Source organism: Neopelma chrysocephalum, unplaced genomic scaffold (assembly GCF_003984885.1).
Source record: "Neopelma chrysocephalum unplaced genomic scaffold, ASM398488v2 Primary Assembly neopelma1_119, whole genome shotgun sequence".
Classification (NCBI taxonomy): domain Eukaryota; kingdom Metazoa; phylum Chordata; class Aves; order Passeriformes; family Pipridae; genus Neopelma; species Neopelma chrysocephalum.
In genome coordinates this window covers 1,101,162-1,120,184 of record NW_020897781.1, presented here as the reverse complement: position 1 = coordinate 1,120,184, position 19,023 = coordinate 1,101,162, and the positions used below count along the sequence as shown (strand labels likewise).

At 56.9% G+C, this 19,023-nt stretch overlaps 2 protein-coding genes across 2 annotated transcripts; both read right to left on the bottom strand.

The window, feature by feature from the left end:
• Window positions 1-4,333: 4,333 nt before the first annotated feature.
• On the bottom strand, window positions 4,334-6,983 carry LIME1 (Lck interacting transmembrane adaptor 1). Its single transcript, XM_027697514.1, has 5 exons — window positions 6,868-6,983; window positions 6,354-6,402; window positions 6,168-6,255; window positions 5,546-5,958; window positions 4,334-5,187 (listed from the first exon to the last, which is right to left on the bottom strand). The coding sequence occupies exons 1-5, from the start codon at window positions 6,981-6,983 to the stop codon at window positions 4,783-4,785; spliced, it is 1,071 nt and encodes a 356-aa protein (XP_027553315.1). The 3' UTR covers window positions 4,334-4,782.
• Window positions 6,984-11,409: 4,426 nt separating this feature from the next.
• ZGPAT (zinc finger CCCH-type and G-patch domain containing) lies at window positions 11,410-18,823 on the bottom strand. Its single transcript, XM_027697430.1, has 6 exons — window positions 17,925-18,823; window positions 17,149-17,282; window positions 16,258-16,416; window positions 15,189-15,320; window positions 14,029-14,440; window positions 11,410-13,579 (listed from the first exon to the last, which is right to left on the bottom strand). Exons 1-6 carry the CDS (start codon window positions 18,560-18,562, stop codon window positions 13,441-13,443), a joined length of 1,614 nt encoding a protein of 537 aa, XP_027553231.1. The 5' UTR covers window positions 18,563-18,823; the 3' UTR covers window positions 11,410-13,440.
• Between the last annotated feature and the right edge of the window lie 200 nt (window positions 18,824-19,023).

Below are 19,023 nucleotides of genomic sequence, written 5' to 3'. Positions count from 1 at the left end.
CCTCCGCGCCTCGGCCACGCCCCCGCCGGCCGCGGCCATGTTCGCGCGCCCCGCCCTCCCGCCGGGCGCTGCCCGCGGGACCCCCCAAAAATACGCCAAACCCCCCCTATCCCACCCGCCAGCTCAAACCAACGTCACTCCGTGTCCCCCCCACGTCCCGGCACCCCTGGGACCCGTCCCGGCACGCCTGGGGCCGCTGTGAAGCCACCCCGCGCTTTCCCGCCAAAGTCGCGGCGCACCCCAAAAAGTTGCGGAGGAACCCCCCCCGCTCGAAAGTCTCTCCGATTTTGTTGTTACGGCGAGGAATTCGGGGCGCCCCCATAAAAAAACGCCCCCCTCCCAAACTCCCGGCAGCTCCTTCAGACTTCCCGGGGTGAAGTTTTCCAGCGTTCAAACTTGGGGAGTTTCTCCCCCAAAGGTTATGCCCCCCCCCCAATTATAGGGCTGCCGATGAGTTGGAGGGGTTCTCCAAAAGTTGCGGGGCTCCCCACAAAGTGATACTCCCCCAAAAATTATAGGGCCCCCCCAAAGTTCCCTCCGAAGTTTTAGACCCACTGGAAGTTGGCCATAGGGCTCCCCCAAAAGTTACAGTGTCTTTGTGCTGGGAAGGAGGTGTGGTCTGCGTCTTTGGGGTGGGAGGGCGGTCCCCAATCCCAATCGATTTGGGTCAGTCCTGCCCACCACGAAGAATCGCTGCCCAAACCCACCCAGAAAGGCAGGGCTGGGTGTGGCGTGCCCGGGGTGCTTGGGATACTGGGGGTGCTTGGGGTACCGGAGTACATGGGGTTCATAGAGTGCATGGGGTGTCCTGGGCATGTGGGGTGCCCTGGGTGTGTGGGTTGTGTAGTGTACAGGGGGCGCAGGGGGTACTGGGGTGCCCAGGGTATGTGGGGTGCATGGAGTACCTGTAGTGCAGGGGGTACGTGGGGTGCATGGAATGCCCTGGGTGCACTGGATTCTGGGGTGCCCTGGGTGTGTGGGGTGCATCGGGTACTTGTAGTGTACCGGCCATTGGGGTTGCAGGGTGCTTGGGAAGCCCGAGCTGCCTCCCATCCATGCTCTTCCTCACCTGCCCCGACTCCCCCGGGGCCGGGAGGGCCGGCGAGGGGCCACCAGGTCCTGCTGCTGCTGGATTGACCAACCCGCATTCTGGAGGCCGGGACAGAGTCCGTGTGTCTGTCCCGGACGGTGGCCCCCGCCTGTTCCCCCCCCGTCTCCCTGCCTGTCCCCCAGCAGCCCTGGGCTGACCCACACGGCTGATTCCCGCGGCTCGGGGACTTTGGGGGTGCTGGGGCGGCATCCCGGGGATGCCCTGCCCGGGAAGGCGATGTTCCCAGCTTGCTTCCAGGGGTGCTTTGGCTACTCCTTATTCCCTGCTCTGTTGGGAAGGGAGCGGGGTAGCTGGAGGTGCCGCTTCCACCCTGCGCCATGTCCAGGTGCTTTCCTAAATGTGAAATAGAGCAGCAAACCGGTAAAGCCCCCACGGGCCCGGCCAAGAGCCCGGGTGTCACTCCGGGACTGCCGCCCGCAGAGTCCTCCTACATGGAAGGGAGGGACCAGCAGCGTCCCCCGGGAACCGGGACGCCCGCGGGGCCCCAAACCTGCCCAGGGAGAACGGGAGGAGAAGCGCAGCAGCCTTCATCCCCATCCCTGGGGTGGGTCCGGCCCCGCAGCCCCCTTTAGCGCGGCCCTGGAGGAGCCCGGGGGGCCCGGGGGAGGCTCCGCCACCGCCCCTGCTCTGGTTTAATGGTTAACGGCGGCTGAAGCGCTGAGCTGGCGGCTCCGACAGCTCCGTTCGGTGTTGTGCAACTCCACGGGCATCGCCCGCCCTTGCACGGGGTCCCGGTGCCACCAGCCCGACCCCCGGCCCGGGCGGTGAGGGGGCGTCGGCAAGGTGCCATCCCAAAATAGAACCCTAGAGCCATAGGATCTCCTGAGTTGGAAGGGACACTAAAAGATCATTGAGTCCAACCCATGGCCCCTGCACAGGACACCCTCAAGAATCACCTTCCGGGCACTGGCATTCCTGGGAGGCGCCCCTGTGGTACCTGGACGTCCTTGCCAGGGCCGGGTTGGCTCTGGGCTGGGCTGTGATGACTCTCTCCCAGGTGGTCTTGCAGAGGGAGCTGGGGTAGTGCCCACAGTTCCCATCTCCCCTGGCTGCCTGCTGGGGGGTGCAGGGCTGCCGGGGTGAGGGACTGAGCTGCAGGAATGTGGGGCTGGGCAGGGTGCGGAGCTGCTCAGGTGTGGAGCTGGTTTGGGTGCAGAGCCGTGTGCCGCCGAGCGGCCACCGAGCCCTGCGGGGTGCAGGGACATACGGGATGTGGATACTTACGGTACAGAGCCCCGCACGGCGCCCGGTACAGCACCGTGCGGTGCCACACCGTGCGGTGTGTACCGCATCTTGCAGCACCGCGCAACGTCCTACAGAGTGCAGGACTACACGGCAGCCCCGTTCTGCACCGTACGGCGTGCGCTGGGCTCCTGCTCGCTCCCTCTTGTGGGAACAGCACCGTTCAGCACTGTCCCTTGCAGCACCATCCCCTCGCAGCACCATCCCCTCGCAGCGTGACAGAGCCCCGTTCAGGTCAGTCCCCGGGCCCGAGGAGGGGTGCTCCCAGCCCTACGCGTTCCCCTCGCTCTGACCTCAACCTTCCCGACCAGATCCCGAGACTCCAAGCGACGTTTCGGGGTAGATTCTTCATTCACTTCCCAGATTTCGAGCCTGCAGGGCTCCAGGAACATTTTCCATCGCCCTGAGGACTGGGCAGTTGTTCTTTTATTTGAGTCTGGCTCTCCCAAGTCCCACAGGAATTATGTGCAAGCAGGCAGCTCTGCACAGTGGGCTGCTCCTCCTGCTGCTGGGGCAGGTTGGGAAGACGCATTGGCCACCTCAGTTCTGCCAGAAGAGGAGCTTTCCCTCCCCAGGTGCCGTGCCAAGCCTTCCTTTCCCCATGGAGGTGGCACAGAGGTACCCACACGCCGGCCCCTGGGGCAGCACAGCGCCCACTTTGCCCCAGAGTGAAGCCGCTCTGATCCCACTCGGGGGTGATGCTCCTGTGTGGGGCCACGCAGCCCAAACCAGCTCCCAGGGGGTTCAGGTGGCGCAGGAGGGACCCGGCCCTGTGGGGTGGGATGACGGAGAAGGGGAGCAGGGGAAGGATGCGGCGGGGGCAGCGCGGGGGGAGCCCAGGCGCCGTTGCAGAGCTGGCAGCAGGAAGAGCGCGGCAGCCCCGGCACCAGCCGAGTTCTATCGGGGCCCTTATCTGGCAGGGGGATGGGAGCAGCTCTCGAGCGGGCGCTGTGGTTTGGCGTCGAGCGCGGGGCTGACGAAGGCTGGGGTGCCTCCGGCTCTAACGCCTGCGGCGGGGTTTGCTGAGCGCCGCGTTTTCGGTTTTAATCTCTTCACCTGCCGCGGTGTGGGGGCAAAGCTGCTGAAGGAAGGCGTGTGGCTTCCTGCTGCACAGCATGGCACGACACAGGGGCTGCAGGTTCCACCCGGCTCCAGCGAGCACCAGGTCACTATGCCACCACGTTAGGTAGCCCCTTGCCAGGTGGGCTACACCCGGGCCACCATCGTGGCATTGCCTGGAGGACACTGGGCATCCCTTGGGGCAGGGATGCCCAATTCCCAGTGGGGAGAAGAGGAGGAAAGTTTAAGCCGTCGGGTCTGAGGGTCCAGGTGCACGTCCAACTCTCCCAAGCACTCAATTTTTGGCACGCTGAGGCTGCAGGACCCACGGGGGCGATGGGGAGGTGAGCGGGCAGCAAGTGCTGTGCAAATACGCCCTGGTTCCTACCCAAACCCTGTGCAAAACTCCTGAGCAAGTCCCTGCTCTGGCAAAGGCCGTCCCATTTTGGCAGCTCTTGGTGGTTGCATGTCCCCATTTCAGAGGTGCCAAACCATCCATGCAGGGCGGGTGCACTCACAGTCACACTGTGCCCAAAGGGGCTTTCCCAGCACCAGCATCGCTGCGTTGCTGCTGCAGCAGCACCAGCCCCCAGAATCACAGATTTAGATCCAGTTTAGGAGTGTTAACACCCTCTCAACCTTTTAATGGTGTTCGGGTGATGGCTGCCCACGAAGACACCCTTGCGTGGGTCTGAAAGGGTGGGAGTGGGAGATGGAGGATGGAGCAGAGCCCACAGTTCACACTGCCACAGTCCACAATCCACAAGGTGGGATTTCTGGGTTCTCTTGTGCAGTGCCAGGAGTTGGACTCAATGATCCCTTGTGGGTCCTTTCCAATTCAGGATATTCTATGATTCCATAAAAGCACAGGGATGACTCCATCTCCCCATAACAAGGGACATTCCATGATGGGAGCAAAGTCACTTAGGGCTTCCTGAGGGCTGGAGGGGGCCCTGCTCTCCCCCAGGCAGCGGGAGGAGGACAGAGACCCTCACTCATGGCATAAAACCTCTGATGAGGGTCTGATGCTGCAGCCCCTGACAGGGCTGACCACAGTCCTGCCACCCCCTGCCCCAAAACATGACTGGTCCCCACCCTGTTCTCGTCTTGGTGGTACCACCAGCCCCATCCCATTGGGGTCCCACACAGCACCCAGCACCCCCAAACTGCCCATCCTGAGGCATCCCACCATCAACCTACTGGCACCAGCTGGGATGGGATGGGATAAAGACACTTAAAGAAAAGTAACAGAAATATATACAGAGAGCATGTGCAGGGATGCCCCAGGGCTGCAGGTGCCTGTCCGTGGGCACTGACAGTGTCCAGCCATGGTGGGACCCCACTGTGGCACTGATCCTGCTCCTGGGGGGCTATAGGTTGGTGATGTACACCTCCAGCCCATTGGCTGTCGTCCGGGTGGAGGCTCTCCGGGGTTCCCCTGCCCAAATGTCCCCAACGCTCTCGTACAGGTTCTCAGGGACACAGGTCTTCCCCAGCTTGTCCCGTTTCGCTGCCTTCTTCCAGTTAATGTCCACAGCCTCGTAGTCGGGGTCGGGGCCACGGCCCTGAGCAGTCCAGGCTCTGTCATTGATGGATTCATAGCAGGGGTCTGGGGAGCCTTGGGCTGACGGGGTCCAGCACCCAGCTGGGGCACCCTCCTGCTGGCAGGGGGGCGGCCACCCAGAACCTGCCTCCCTTGAGGCCCTCAGGGTCGATGCAGGGACCTGGGATTTCTTCTTGGTGGCTTTGCACACTGTCGAGTACATCTCTTCCAGCTGCAAAAGGAACTTTTTTGGGTGGGGGTTTGGGGGCGATCCCTGCCCACTGTAGGGTATCCCTGTGCCTGTGACCCCCCCAGATTCTCACAGCCCCCCAAGAGGATCCTGGCAATGGATTAACTGTTGGGGATCCTACTTTTTGTGCACCCCAGGGAGCCTTCTGTGGGGCATAGAGAGCAGCATTGTGGGCATCGCCCGCCCCTTGAGGTTTTGGTTTCATTCTGCTCCCCAAAAAACCCCCAGTGAAAATGCAGTAGCCTAATTTATACCCTGCTCCAAACACAGGCGCTACAGGGAGGCAGGGAGTTATACGACCTGCTCTGTACCCCATCCCTGATGCCCCCCAGAATCGTACCTTGGCCCGGGGGGCATTGCCTGTGCCATCCCAGCATTGCTGTGCTCCAGAGGGTCCCGCCATGGCCCCATCCTGCACCTCCACAGGCGCCGCCTTCTTCACCTTATGGACACAGGCGTAATCGGCCGCCCCGTGTCCCACCCGCGGGGGGGACACCTGGGTGCCAGCGAGTGCGAGGGACATCAGGTCATCCTCCACCCCCACTGCCAGGGACTCATAGACGGTGTCTGCTGCTGGTTTCCGTAGTGGGGTGAAGAGCAGGTTGGAGTAGGTCTGGTCGGGGGCCGGGGAGGTGGCTGGGGGCTCAGGGACAGGGATCCGGGGCAGCTCGCGGTGCAGGAGGCCAGAGCTGGACAGGGACTCAGCTCCGGGGGCTGCAGGACAGGGGAGATCCAGGCTGGCCGGGCGCTGGGCTGCGGGAGAGGAGAGGAGAGAAGACAAGTGAACATGGGGGAGGCAGCAGCACCAACCCCTGTGACAGCACCACGCTGACACCGCAGCATGGGTGTGCATGTCGTGGTGTGCTCCCATGTCGTGGTGTGCTCCCCAGGCAGCGTGGGGACCGCAGGCACTTGCCAAGGGCCACCAGCCCCTTGGCTCCCCCGGCTCCATGGCCACTCACCGCTGTCTCTGGCCTTCAGCCGGTACAGCTCATGCAGCTTCGTGTCTGACTTGCTGAGTGACCGCAGCTGTGTCTGCCGGAGCAGGGCCTGCAATGGGGGAACACACACTCTCAGCTTCGTGTCTGGGAGCTGGGGGCCCCAGAGCTCACCCCTGGGGCTGATCCTGCCCCCCAACATGTGCTTACCTCATCCACCAGTTTCACCCCATCCGGAGCAACCTTCTTCCTGCCCTTGCTGTGGGGAGAAGTGGAGCTGAGCTTGAGGTGGGCGGCCAAGCAGGTGCCCCAGGACCCCAACCTGGCATCCCCCAAACCCACATCTCACTGCTCCTTCCCCAGCCCTGCAGCAGGGTCTGTGCTGGCTGGGGAGGTCTCAGTTGCATCCTGCAACTGAGCTGTGCCGGGCACCACTGGCACCACCCTTGGCATTGCCCCTGGCATCACCCACCCTGCCCATCCTGCTCACAGCTCAGCCCTCTCTGGGTTGCTCCTGTGAGACTTTTGGGTGTAGAGGGTGTCCCTGGGCACTGGGGTACAGGGCACTGGGGTTTGAGGCGAGCAGAGAAGCAGATCCCAGTGGTCCCAGCTCAGGATGGGCACATGCAGGGTTTCCCTGTGTGGCCACCAAATGCCACTGAGGGGCCCCCATCCCCATCCCAGTGCCAGGAGGGAAAGCAGAGGGGCTGCAGGCAGCACGTACCGTCTGCAGGCAGCGCACAGGGCACCCAGGTAGACCAGGCCACCGAGCAGGGCCAGGGCAGCACCGGTCGGCAGGAGCGGGGTCCCCACCGGCCCCTCGCCACCGGCTGCAGCCATGGGGGATCCGCTTCCAACAGCACTGTGGGGCTGAGCTCTGGGGAGAGAGAACATGAGCTGGGGTGCAGCCAGGCACTGCTGGGCTCACCACATCACGAAATGGTGCTCCATGACTTGAGAGGCCCCTCTGGAGGGGGACATGCACTGGGAGTCCCATTTTCTGGCCAGTGGTTGCCCTCCCCAGGGTGACCAGGATGACTCCAGTGCCCCACCCAGTGTGGACACCCAGCAGCAGGCGCTCTGCCACCTCCCAGGAAAACTTCTGGTTCCTTTTGAAAAAACCAACCCAGCAAACCTGATGAGATTCAAGCTCCCAAGTTGCCACTGAGATGCTGAAAAGAAGATTGCCAGGGACCCCAGAAAACCTCTGGAGTCACTCAGAAAGTGACAGGGCGCTTTCTGGGGACACCAGGACACCGCCTGGGCTGTGGGATGGAGGTGACACCACTCCTGAGCATAGGGGAGGCCAGACAGGACAGGCAGATGATTCAGCTTCCCAGAAAGGGGGAGAGCTTCAGCCTCACAGCCATCTGTCCTTCCTCTCCCTCCTCACACCACGGGACACCCTCTGACTGCAGCAGGTCTCACACAGACCCCACCTCTCCTCCGCCACCACAGCCCCAGGTCTGCAGCTGCTCTCTGCTGTGACATGGGAGCAGACAACGCCCAACCTTTCCACCACTTCCCTCTGCCTGAAGCCATGCTTTGCGCAAATCCAGCCCTTGTTCCTGCACCTTCCTCAAGGGAAGAGTCCTCCCCTGTAAACCGCAGCAGTGGCAGGGCTAGAGCAAGTGTTGCACGAGGTGCAGGGAAGCCCGACACAAAGTGCAGATGTTCCCCAGCCTGTCAGGATCATTCCCAGGAGGCTCTTGGTGACCCCCGTCCCACCATCCCCGTCCCTGCTCAGCCGTCAGAGCGCTGCAAACCCGAAGCAAAAGCTGACACCGCTTCACCTGCCCCAGCGTCGACGGCGGCTGCGGCTCCCGGCTCTGCAGAGCTCAGCTCTGTGCACCCTGCGCTCCAAAAAAGGCTGACCTGTGACCCGCACCCGGGAAACGCCGAAAGGAGGCGGAGGCAGTTCCCAGCCCGGGAGTAAATCCTGGCTCTAAGAAGCCACGGAAGCTGATCCAGACGGGGCCAGCAGAGTCCCCGGGCAGAGCTGAGCAGGACAGCTTCCACCAGCACGGCTGGGCACCCAGAGATCCTGCAGGGCACACCGAGCGCCTCTTACTCACCCTCTGACATATCACCATCCGGATGACAAAGACCGGACGAGCTCTGGTGAGAAGCCATCCTGCCTCATGTGAATATCAGGAGCTACAGCAGCTCCACGGTGAGCAGGGCAGTCTGTGCCCACTGTCCCCACTGCCCTGACCTCCATGTCACACTGCAGCATCTTTGGAACATCTTTACCCCTATAACTGGCAGGTCTCTGCCCGCTCGCAGCACCCTTCTATCCGAGAGCACCCTTTCATCTGAGAACTTCCCATGCCTTTGGAAACTGCCCTGACTGAAGCCTGAACCCTGGAGACCAATTAGTTCAAGGTAGAAAGTGAGACAGAGAGTTTTTAGGGACTAACCAGGCTGGACAGACTGGCTTAGATCAGAGCTGGGAAGGGAAGGCTGTTCCCTCTCCAACGACGTTTTAATTAGACAACACAGCTTTTCTGTCTGAGCATACATTAATTACATGGATTACCTGCAACAGGGCTGTCGTGTTAGACAGAGCCTGGAGCTCCTCACTGGACTCGCTCAGCTCATTAGAGTGATGGGATCACAGGCTGCAGGAGCGGCCGTGCTCAGGGCAGAGCCGAGCAGGGTCTGGGGTTCAGCAGACAAAGTTCTAACGAGGAACGACAGTTGGGAACTGTCAGTTGGAATCGAGGTGGGAGCTTTCAGCATGCTGAGGCAGGCACACATGGGGCAGCTTATCCCACAGCGGGGGGATTTTCCATCCCTGAATTTTTAAGATTGAAGAAGGGACAGGCTTCCTGAGTGGAAATGAATACAGAGAAATTCTTCTGACCTACTCGGTTGTGCAGGTGGGTGGTTGCTCCCGGATTTCTGACCAGTGAAACTGCCTATTGCAGGCTCAGCAGTCACTGGGAAAAGCCACTTTGGACAACTCGTTGGGCCTCCCAAAACTACGTATTTGCAAGCAAAACTCAGTGCCTGACTGAAGCCGCTCGGGCAGGACCGAGCAGGTTTGCAAGGCAAAGTCTCAACCAGACCTTCCGAAACCTACACCTGAATTTCCTGCCAATAAAGTTATCGATCTCCCAGTCCTGGGGCTGTTCCCTGGGGCAGGAGACTCAGCAGACTGAGGTTTCACAACGTGCTGGCTCCGCAAGCCCGGATGGCTTTGAAGGGAAGGGCGGCCACGGCCGTTGCGTACGTGCGACACACACCCACGGCCCAGGAGGGATAACTCCCCTCCGTGACACCCCAGCACAGGCACTGTAAAGGGCAGATGGTTTGTTAACTCCAGGACGTGGGAGTTTTTTTGTGACTCCTACAAAAAGCGCGAGTTCCTCAGCTGAGTTTCATGAAAACAAGATCAACTTCGCTGCAAAACTCAGTGCTGCTGCTGATTCTGCCCGACCTCTGATTCATCTCCCCAGATAAAACCACACAGTTTTCAGTGCAGGGTGATGAGCAGAAAGTCTGTGAAGCTACTCAAAGCCTGTTTTTGCAAGAAACCAGGGGGAACATTCTGAGCTGATTTCAATCAGCAACTGTGCACACGGCTGCAGCAAACTCCTCTCGGGTACCCTGGGGAGTTGTGCTGCAAAAAAGGCCCAAGAAGCAGAAGTAGATGGGTTTTTTTCTTTTTAATTATGAAAAATGAAAGCCCTGTTACAGTTAGTCACAACGCTGAATCTGCCCTAGACCGTGGGGTGCAATTAGTGATTTTTAAGACAATTTCTGACACGGAGCAGGCACGAGATCTCACCCACTTCACTCATCTCTGCAGTGGGATGGAGAGATTTCATGGTCAAACGTCTCTGGAAGCATTTTATTTAGAAAGGACGAACTATATTTCTAAATTCCAAACCCAAATGTCCCCAAACTTGGATGCACACTTCCAGCTGCAGTTCTGATGGCTGCTCACGTGCTGGAGTGGCGTTTGAGAAGATACAACTTTAAAACCTCCAGCTAAGTGATCACTCGCCCACAGCGTGGGGCTTTTCTCCAGGCTGACACAGTTTCAGTGCGTTTCTTTCTTCCTGCCCTTCCCTGATTGCGGGACACTCACTCACTCGGGCAGAGAAATGCTCTTTTAAGGCAAAATCCTGCTGGAGAGATTTTCTGCAGAGCTGAGCCACAGGAGGACACCAGTGGAGAGCTCGGATATGCTGTTATTGGAAGCCAGATTCCAAACTACAGGATGTATTAAGGTGATACGTGTCTTTTTGAGAACCACCTGCCTACCGCAGTGGTTTTCTTGCCACACGTTCTGTAGTTGTGAATAACCTCAGGTTTACAGAGGACAGTGTTTCAGTGACCACACTGTCAAGCCTCCTCACCCACAGCTCAACACAAGCAAAACTCCAGTCCCCCTCCCCACAACACAACTGGAAATTTTCCTATTGAAAAAAAACCCACAACAACCCACACCTCTAAACTCAACTCATTCATCCCAAAACCAATCGGCTCCCACTCAGCCTCCAGCCACGACATCCCAGCAGCGCTGCCCATCTCCAGCACCTTTTCCTCCCTTTGAAGCCCAGCAGCAGTGCACAAAGCACGGAGTGGGACACATCCTCCAGGAGCAGCACACAGCCTCCAGGAGCAGCACACAGCCTCCAGGAGTGGCACGCAACTTCCAGCCCAACTCTCAAGGTTTAACGCAGCTGGTGCTTCCCCAGAGCAGAGCAGGAATCCTGCCTGTCCAGTCTAGCCAGCTGCAACAGCACCTGCAACAACGCTGTGACTTCTATATACTTTCGTAGGGTCTTAAAGTATTCCCCTCTCCCCATTTAGCTGCAGACTCCCGAGACTGGAAAGCCAACACCACTTACTTTGCAAGAACTCAGAGGACGGCCGAGTACAGGGATCCAGTCATGCTCTCCTCTTTGCCAGCCAGCTTGGAGAATTTAATTTCTTTTATCCCGCCGAGTTAATCCCAATTAGGGGTTCCTGCGCATTTCAAACACGCTGAGCTCTCCCACTCCCGAGCTCCGTGAGGAGCAGCCGGCTGTGAGCACACACGGAGCACACACACCACAGCTTCCTGGCCTCGGAGGTGGTGGCTTCACCCCAGGGTAGGCTGGGTCTGTGCTCGCAGGCTCCCGGCACACACCAGCACCCTCTGCCGCGCTCTGCTCCCCGCCCGGCCCGTCTGGGTGCTCAGGGGAATATAAGGAAAGAATGGGGCGCCCCAGAACATCATTACCTTGCAAATGAGCAATGCCTTACATGGAGAGAGGAGAAAATAAACACCAACTTTATTCATCAGGGATGTGGATGTGTTGGGTGGGAGGTGGCAGCCACCGGGAGTCTGACAAGGCAGGCTGTGGAAATCCCAAGGAAGGGCACAACACCACTGAGCTGAGACACGGGGCTAATACACCCAGTTCCTAAAAAGATGATGTTAAACAGTCTCAGAGCACAAAAGAAACCCCAAAAATTTCTCTGCCCAGCTCAGCTCCCCAGTCACGGGCCACTTGAGTGAGCACCCATGCTAGGCTGGGCACATCAGTCCTTGTCACCACTCGACGCTCAAGTGTGGGAAACAAACAGTCATTCGTGAGGGAAGGGCTCTGAGCGGCCACTGTTAAACCCTAGAACTGAGCCCCGTGCGTGGAGAACCCAAATTCAGAACAATGAGGATAGTACAGCCAATTCCATTAGGAACTGATGGATGCTGAAGTGCCCAAGGCAGCCCCTGCCAGTTCCACATCCACAGCATGATCCAGGTGCTCTTCAGGAGCAGAGACCCCCTCCCACAGGTTTCCTGAAGATCTTGTTTGGTTTTGCTGCCTCGCTGTGTTTTCGGAGGTGTGTCTGCAGCAATGTGAAATCCCTCATGACTTGAACAGCTCTGATCGTATCTTCTTCAGCCTCAGATCTTCTGGTTAGTTTGGCAGCCTGGCCCCGCAAGCAGGCACAGCCCTGCCCAGGCTGACAGCTTTACAGGCTTCTTAGGCACAGATAAAAAAAGGGGGTACTAAAGGAGCAAACCTTTTCATGAGAAAAGTGACTCAGAGAATAAAAGGAAATCAGTTTCTCAAACTAAGAAAAAACTGTGTCCTTAAGATACTGGCATGAATTGCAAATAATTTTTTTAAAAAAAAGCCTTTACAATGCACAAATCCCACCAGAAACAGTCTGATGAAACCACCATCTCCTCTGGGGCAAGGATTGGCTGCCAACACAGAGTGTAACAGAGGGGAGAGAACATCCTTCCTGTCCAAAGACTCTCCATGGTGCAGGGAAGGGCACTTGGCTTGCCTGGCCTGCTCCCAGCCCAGCCCCAAGCTCTCCCACTGGAGGGCTGCATGCTGGGCACGTACAGATTCTGCTCTTTGTGCTCATCCGGGGCCCAGTCCAACCTGGATCTGGGTCCTGAGGTTTTTTAGTAAAAGGACCTGTGTTCAGTGAGCCACTTTGGACAGAAAACCCAACTAATGGTGGCAAAAATCACAAGGCTCCCTGTGGAGTTGTTCCTAGGGTTTGGGAATCCCATTACACTGCTGGTTTATTCCCCCAGTGTTGGCACTCCACTTGTGGAACCACACAGCCTTCCATGCCAAGCCAAATGAGTCGGGCTACAGCATGTCCTGGGATACTCTTACAGTCAAACTGCTGAAATCTGATCCTTGAGGCTGCTAGTTCCCACCTCTGAGCTGCCAGTTTTCTGTCTATTCCTTACACTACAGCTACAAAGAACTGCTCCCTCAAAAAATGGGGTCCTCAGATAAATCCCATAGTAAAAACCAGAAGGCAGAGAGCAGCTGAAGCACTTTGCCTTTGATGTTTTCTCCCAGCACGAGCCTTTTCTGCTTTGCCAGGCCGTGCTCGGGACCCTGCCTGCACCTGTGCTTGTTGGGGTGACTGCAGACAGAAGCCACAGCTGATGGCAGGATGTGGGGCTGTCCAAGCCCCCTCAGCTGCTTTGCAGCCAGCAGTGTTATCACCTGAGCAGCCACAGACTCTGGATGGAGGTGCTACCACAGGGAAAACTGAAGGAAAAAAGTGTGCAAGAGAGCAGAGAATCATATTTTGTGTAGCCAGTCCTCACCCAAGACCCAGCTCAGGGAATGCTTTTGGGGCTGGACAGATGTGTGCTCCCCCCCAGTCCCAGCAGAGCTCAGAAGCATCCAGAAACTGCTCCTTTTCTGCCCAGTTTCCAGCTGGGCAGCCTGAGGCCCAGAGGAGCAGGACAGCTCACCCAGGCTCTGAAGCCAGGAGCACTAGAAGGACAATCCCTGCAGTCCAATGCCTTCCTCAGCACCTAGAACTCAGTCATCTTCTTGTGGGTGTCTGCTGTCTTCTGCTCCCGCTGCAGCCTGGCTTCCTGGGCCTGCAGCTGCCCCAGCCGCTTGTGAGCATTTGCCAGCTTCTCCTCCAGCTTGGCTGCAGCAACGCTGTGCCTGAAAGCAAAAAGCACGGTGGCAATGTCATCCTGCATAGCAACATCAAAGGCTTGTCCTCATCCCAGGAGGGTTTGCCCTTTCCTGTAGGATTAGCACAATGGACTCGCTGAAAGCCAAAGAAGAACATGATGTTTAGCACAATTTGGGCTAGAAAATGTCCTCCTGGGATGCTCAACAGCAACATTGCAGTGGTGGGCACGAGAAAGAAAGGACTCCAACACCTTCCCTCAGAGAGCTCCTCTCTTTCCCACAGCCTGAATTCCAGCCAAAGGACCGCAGACACATCTGCCAGTGCCCAAGATGGTCTGAAGCACACACTGAACTCTCTTCTCCACTTCCCCTTAGGTCTCATCCACATGTTTCACTTGTTCCTCCCACACCCCATTTCAAGCCCACCCCTTCCCAGAAGCACCAAGAACTCGGTCCCAAAGGGAACGTTTTCCTACCGCCCAGTGTTGCGTTCCAGGGCCTGCTGGATTCCCCTGATATCCCTCAGCGTTTGTTCAATCTTCTCCGCGGTCTGGAAGAGGTGGACACTCAGGGCTTTCCTGGTGCTCTTGCTGGCGTGGTAGATCTCCTTGCTGTTCCTCTGGGGCAGTGCCATCCCTCCAGCCTTGTCCCCAGCACTCTTCCCACGCAGCTTCTCGTTCAAAAAGTCAAACACGTTCCGTGGGGGCTTCCGGCCGCCAGACTGTCCGGAGCTGTTTCCCTTTGCTCGGCATTTCCTCGATTTGCCTGGGTCCAGCTTCCCCTGCTTCTTCTTCTGAAGCACCTCAGCACACTGGTCCAGGGACTTCCCTCGAGGAAGCACCACAGCCTGCACTGGCTCCACTCTGCCCTGAGAATTCTTCCCCAACCCTGAGGAGAGACACCAAGTGATTACGGCAAGTGAGGGACATCCCCTCTCCGAGTCACCTCCCACCACGGGCTCACGTTGACAAAGTCACAAGCTTAGAACAAACAAACAGGCTTTTGAGGTACCAAAAGTTGTAACTACTGTCCAAGCAAGGGGAGTAGCAGTAAAGGCCAGGCCTGGAGCCTTTCACAGCAGGAGATTTGTGATTCCAAGCCCGGGGCCATCCGCCGGGCCGGTTTCTGTGAAACCGGGTTCAGCCTCACATTCTCAGCTTCTCCAGCCAAGTTCTACTTAAACTGGTTTGGTTCCTCTGAGAGAACCGGAGACACACAGGGAGCAGGGCCACCCTCCCAGAGCCTCCAAGGCTCGATGCAATTTGGGTGGGGAGCAGCGAGTTCAGCAGGCTTTGAAGTTTGTGTCCAGAGCCAGATGTGTTAACACAGACATCAGAAGCTTTGCAGATCAGCTCCCTTCCACCTACAGGCTCTTGACGCTCACACAGCAGTTCTCACGGCTTTGATCATGAACTTGACCGAGGTTCCAAATGCCTCCAATGTTTGCCATTACCATACAGGGCTTGGTGCCCCACATGCCTGTACTTCTATGAAATAAGTCATCCCTCTTCCCTCTAACACCTGTGATCTATCACATCGCTTGAGCCTCGGCCGACGGGCCCTTCAGCAAAGTTCTGGCTTTATCCAAAATCTTGTTTTTTTCCTTAACACCCCCAGGACCACCTCCTCCCCTTACCTTTTCCAAACTCGTATCCCATCTGAACAAGCAGTTTGGAGCCAATGCCACGAGTATGGGCTTCCCAGCCGCCGAAAGAGGAGCTGCATGCAGGAGTCCATTCCCCGTTCTCTGGAACTCCTGAATCTATCACTGTGGCACAGGAGAGAAAACCAGTGAAACACAGGAACAAAGCTGCTCTGCAAAACCCTCATGGGGGGCACTCACATGGCATGAAACCCCCTCATGGGGCAGTACAATTCACTTCTCCCATCCTAAAATCACTTGGCCATTCCTCCAGCCCTACTTAGTTCCTACTGAGTTGTCACCTTCCATGAACACTGCACAGGGAGTGACTGAAATGAGAGATCTCAATTTAATGCACATACCACCTCCCAGATCCAGGCACAGTCACCCAAGAGTTTTATGCTTCCTTTCCATCCTTCCAGGATGGTGACACACATCAGAGTAAAATCTAGCACAGTGGCACATATTACTTATCCTGTGCCTTCAGCTCCTGCCTCCTGCCTCTGGTCCGAGGCTCCTCTAAGTCACAGTGTTAATTCTGTGTTATCAGGATCCAGTAACCTCTGTTAGGTTAAATGTTAAGAGCTCTAGGACATGACTCTGTCTCTGTGACACTGCCGTGCCTGTGTAACCTCCAAGAAGTCATTTGGAAGGACCCAACACTCAGTTACTGGGATCTCACACTCCTGGATCACGAAGCTGCACAGAGACCCCAGGGATGAGGGAATCTCCTGATTCACTTATTGGCTCAACTCAGGCAGCCACATAAGAAACAGGCTCTGAGGTTGGAACTCTGAAACATCACACCCTTGTGGAAGTTCCCATGGAAACCTCCAGCCTTCATTAGCCCAGTGATTTGCATAATGCAAAGATTTTAGTTGGCAGTTGTACCATAACAGCTAATTATTGTTCTCTAGCTTTCAGGAACACATAAGGAGACAAACTGCTCTTTCATCAGAGGTGAGACACTCACAGTGAGAGCTCCAGGACAGTCATCCAGTCCCAGAGAAAGGTAGACCAAGATCACAAGAAGCTTTTGCTCATGCCCTCCTCTCTCTCTTACCTTTGGCATAACCAGAATCATCAACACTGTCCTCGTCAGACTCATCAGACTGGGCAGTGTCTTCACTTCTCAGTGGGGGAATGACACTGTCCCCTTCCAGCACAGCCTCCTTGAGCAGCAGGGAGTCAAACTTCACAGTGTAGTAGCCACTGTCCACGTCTGCAGAAGCAACAGCAAGGACAGGAGCTCCATCAGTCCCCAGCACAGAGGGGGCTCAGCCAGACTCAGCTCCAGCAGAACGACACGGGAGCAGGGGAAGGCCCAAGGAACATGTTTTTAAAAATTCTGGGCATAAATTGTGCTTTTCATTTCTGTCTGGGAGGGAAAAGCACTCACTGCAATGAAAAGCCACTTCCACAATGACTGTGTTGATACCTAAAAGTTTATTTCTATAAATGAAGAGAGATGAGCTGTTGAGAAATGGAATTAAAGAGAAGTTAGACTTGCTCCCTTCTGAATTAATAATAGTTAAAAGAAAGATGGAAAGAGGGAATAAGCCCTCCCTCTTCCCAGGACACAGGGAAGCTGCTGGGCAGGGCCAGCTCCTCTGGTTTTTGTTTAAACAAGAGCAGATTATTGCAATTCTCACCTAATATGCATGCAAATTCCTGCAGGACCTGCCTCTTCCCTTTCAGAGCAGTTAATGACCTTGCACTAATCTCCTTTCCACATTCCTGCCCTTTATGTCTCCTTTTCGTCCTACACTCTCTTTCCCAAGTCTGATACCACTCAGACTGGTGTCTCAGCTACATCAAGATTTTCAGTTCAGAGCTGCAGCCACATAGTTTAACATTTTTCTGTTGCTAACCACAACAGCCAAGTTTTATATCCAGGTAACCATCAGCCTCCACCCTCCCCAGAGCTGCAGGGCAGCCCCCTCACCCCCCTCACCAGTGATTTTGGCTGGGTACCATATCCCATCACTGTGCTTTGCCAGGCAGGCTGAGCCCACCCCCAGCGAGCTCAGGTCGGGCTCCTGGAACGGCTGGAGCTCCTCCACAGACACCACCTGGCCATGGGAAAACCTGCAGGGAAGGAGGAACAGGAATCTTTAAATAAAAATCTCTTCCCTCTCTAAAGGAAATGTCCCAGTGATGAACCTCCCCCGGAGCACTGGGGAGGTTTGACCACGTGTTCTTGCAATTCCACAAGTTGTTCGTGTTTCACTTCAAACATGTCATTTATGCCATGTAACAAAGCAAGCATCCCACCCTGGAGAATTAAACTTCCTTGCTAGTGACACATCCAGTAAAAAAGTTCATGTCCTTGGAGATCCTGAAGAGGATCAGAGACAGGTAGGGCTCCAGCCCATCCATCTTCACCATCCCCTCAGGCTTCTCCAGGCCCTCCCTGGTGAGGATTCCCAAAAATGAAGCCTCTACAACCTCCCTGTGCAACTGGAATGTGTGCACTAACCACACACTTGGGTGTTTTATTTAAAATACTTACAATCTATTAATTTACCCACTCAATCATGCAATATCTCTGCAGCTTTCCCATGGGATTTTCCATTTCAACTCTGCATCAGCTAAAAGAAAACAGCCCAACTGATGCCACTGCTCACCACAGTATGTTTTAAAAACATAAAGGCACAATTTCACTGGGTAAAAAGAGCAACACAGGGCACTTTAGGAGGAGATTCATCCCTCCCACCCCCTTTTCTTTACCGACAGTTCTCCTTAAATCTGCACTTGTCATCCAGGAAGAACGGGCAGGGCTTCAGGGACTTGTGGGTTGGGTACAGGTAGAGCACCCTGACCCCTGCACTGCCATCCTCCAGCTCCTCTGTCCCCACAATCATGGCATTGTGGTACTCCAGGGTCCCCCAGGAGCTGTAGTAGGGGGCTTTAACCTTCATCCCACTTAGCTCCTCCTCCTCCTCCCTCTCTGACTCCTCCTCCTCTTCGCTGCACTTGGATTCGTTTTTATCACCAGTTTCTCCCCCTCTCTCCGAGATCTCGTCGTTATTCCCTGGAGGCTCCTCGTCTGCTCCAAGTCCAGCAATGGCTTCCTTAAAAGCAGCGTATTCCTCATCCTGGGCAGAGCTCTCCAGGTTGGGATCCTGCCCCGGGAGACCCGCCGGGGAGGAGGAGGAGGCATCTGTGTCCAGAGTGGCCAGGAGTTTGCTCTTTTTCACGGCCACCAGGCTGGACTCGGTCAGTTCTATCAGCTGCTTCAGATCCTCCTGCAGCTGCACCAGGTCCGAGTGCTGCGACGGGTCCTGGCCGGCCCCCAGCGCCAGCTCCACCTGCTCCAGCTGCGCATTGTAGGTCTGGATCGCCGCTTCCAGACTCTCCTCATCCATTATGGGCACAACAAAGGCGCCTTTACCCGTGGGAACTCACAACATTCAGCGTTTACTTAAGAACTCTCTAGATAACGAGTCCGCAGAAGCGACATCCACCCGTCGTCCCGCTCCTTCCCTCGGAATTCACCAGGGCGATGGTCCCACTGGAAACAGGAGATGGGAGCGCCCGAGGAGAGGCCGGGTCCGGCCCTGCCTTCCCCCGCCACGGCGCCGCTCCTCCCGCAGCCCGGGCGCTCCCCCGGCTCCCGGGGGCTGCAGCACCGCCCCGGCCGCCGCCGCCGCCCTGGCGGCCCCGCTCCGCCCTCAGCGGCGCCGAGCCCTGCAAGCTGCCGCCATGACACCCGCCATGGCACTCGCCACTTCCGGCCACGGCGCTCCCACTTCCGTTAACGCGTCATCCCTTCAGCACTGGGGAGTGTGGTGTCGCCGTGCATTCTGGGAGTTGTAGTCCACCGAGA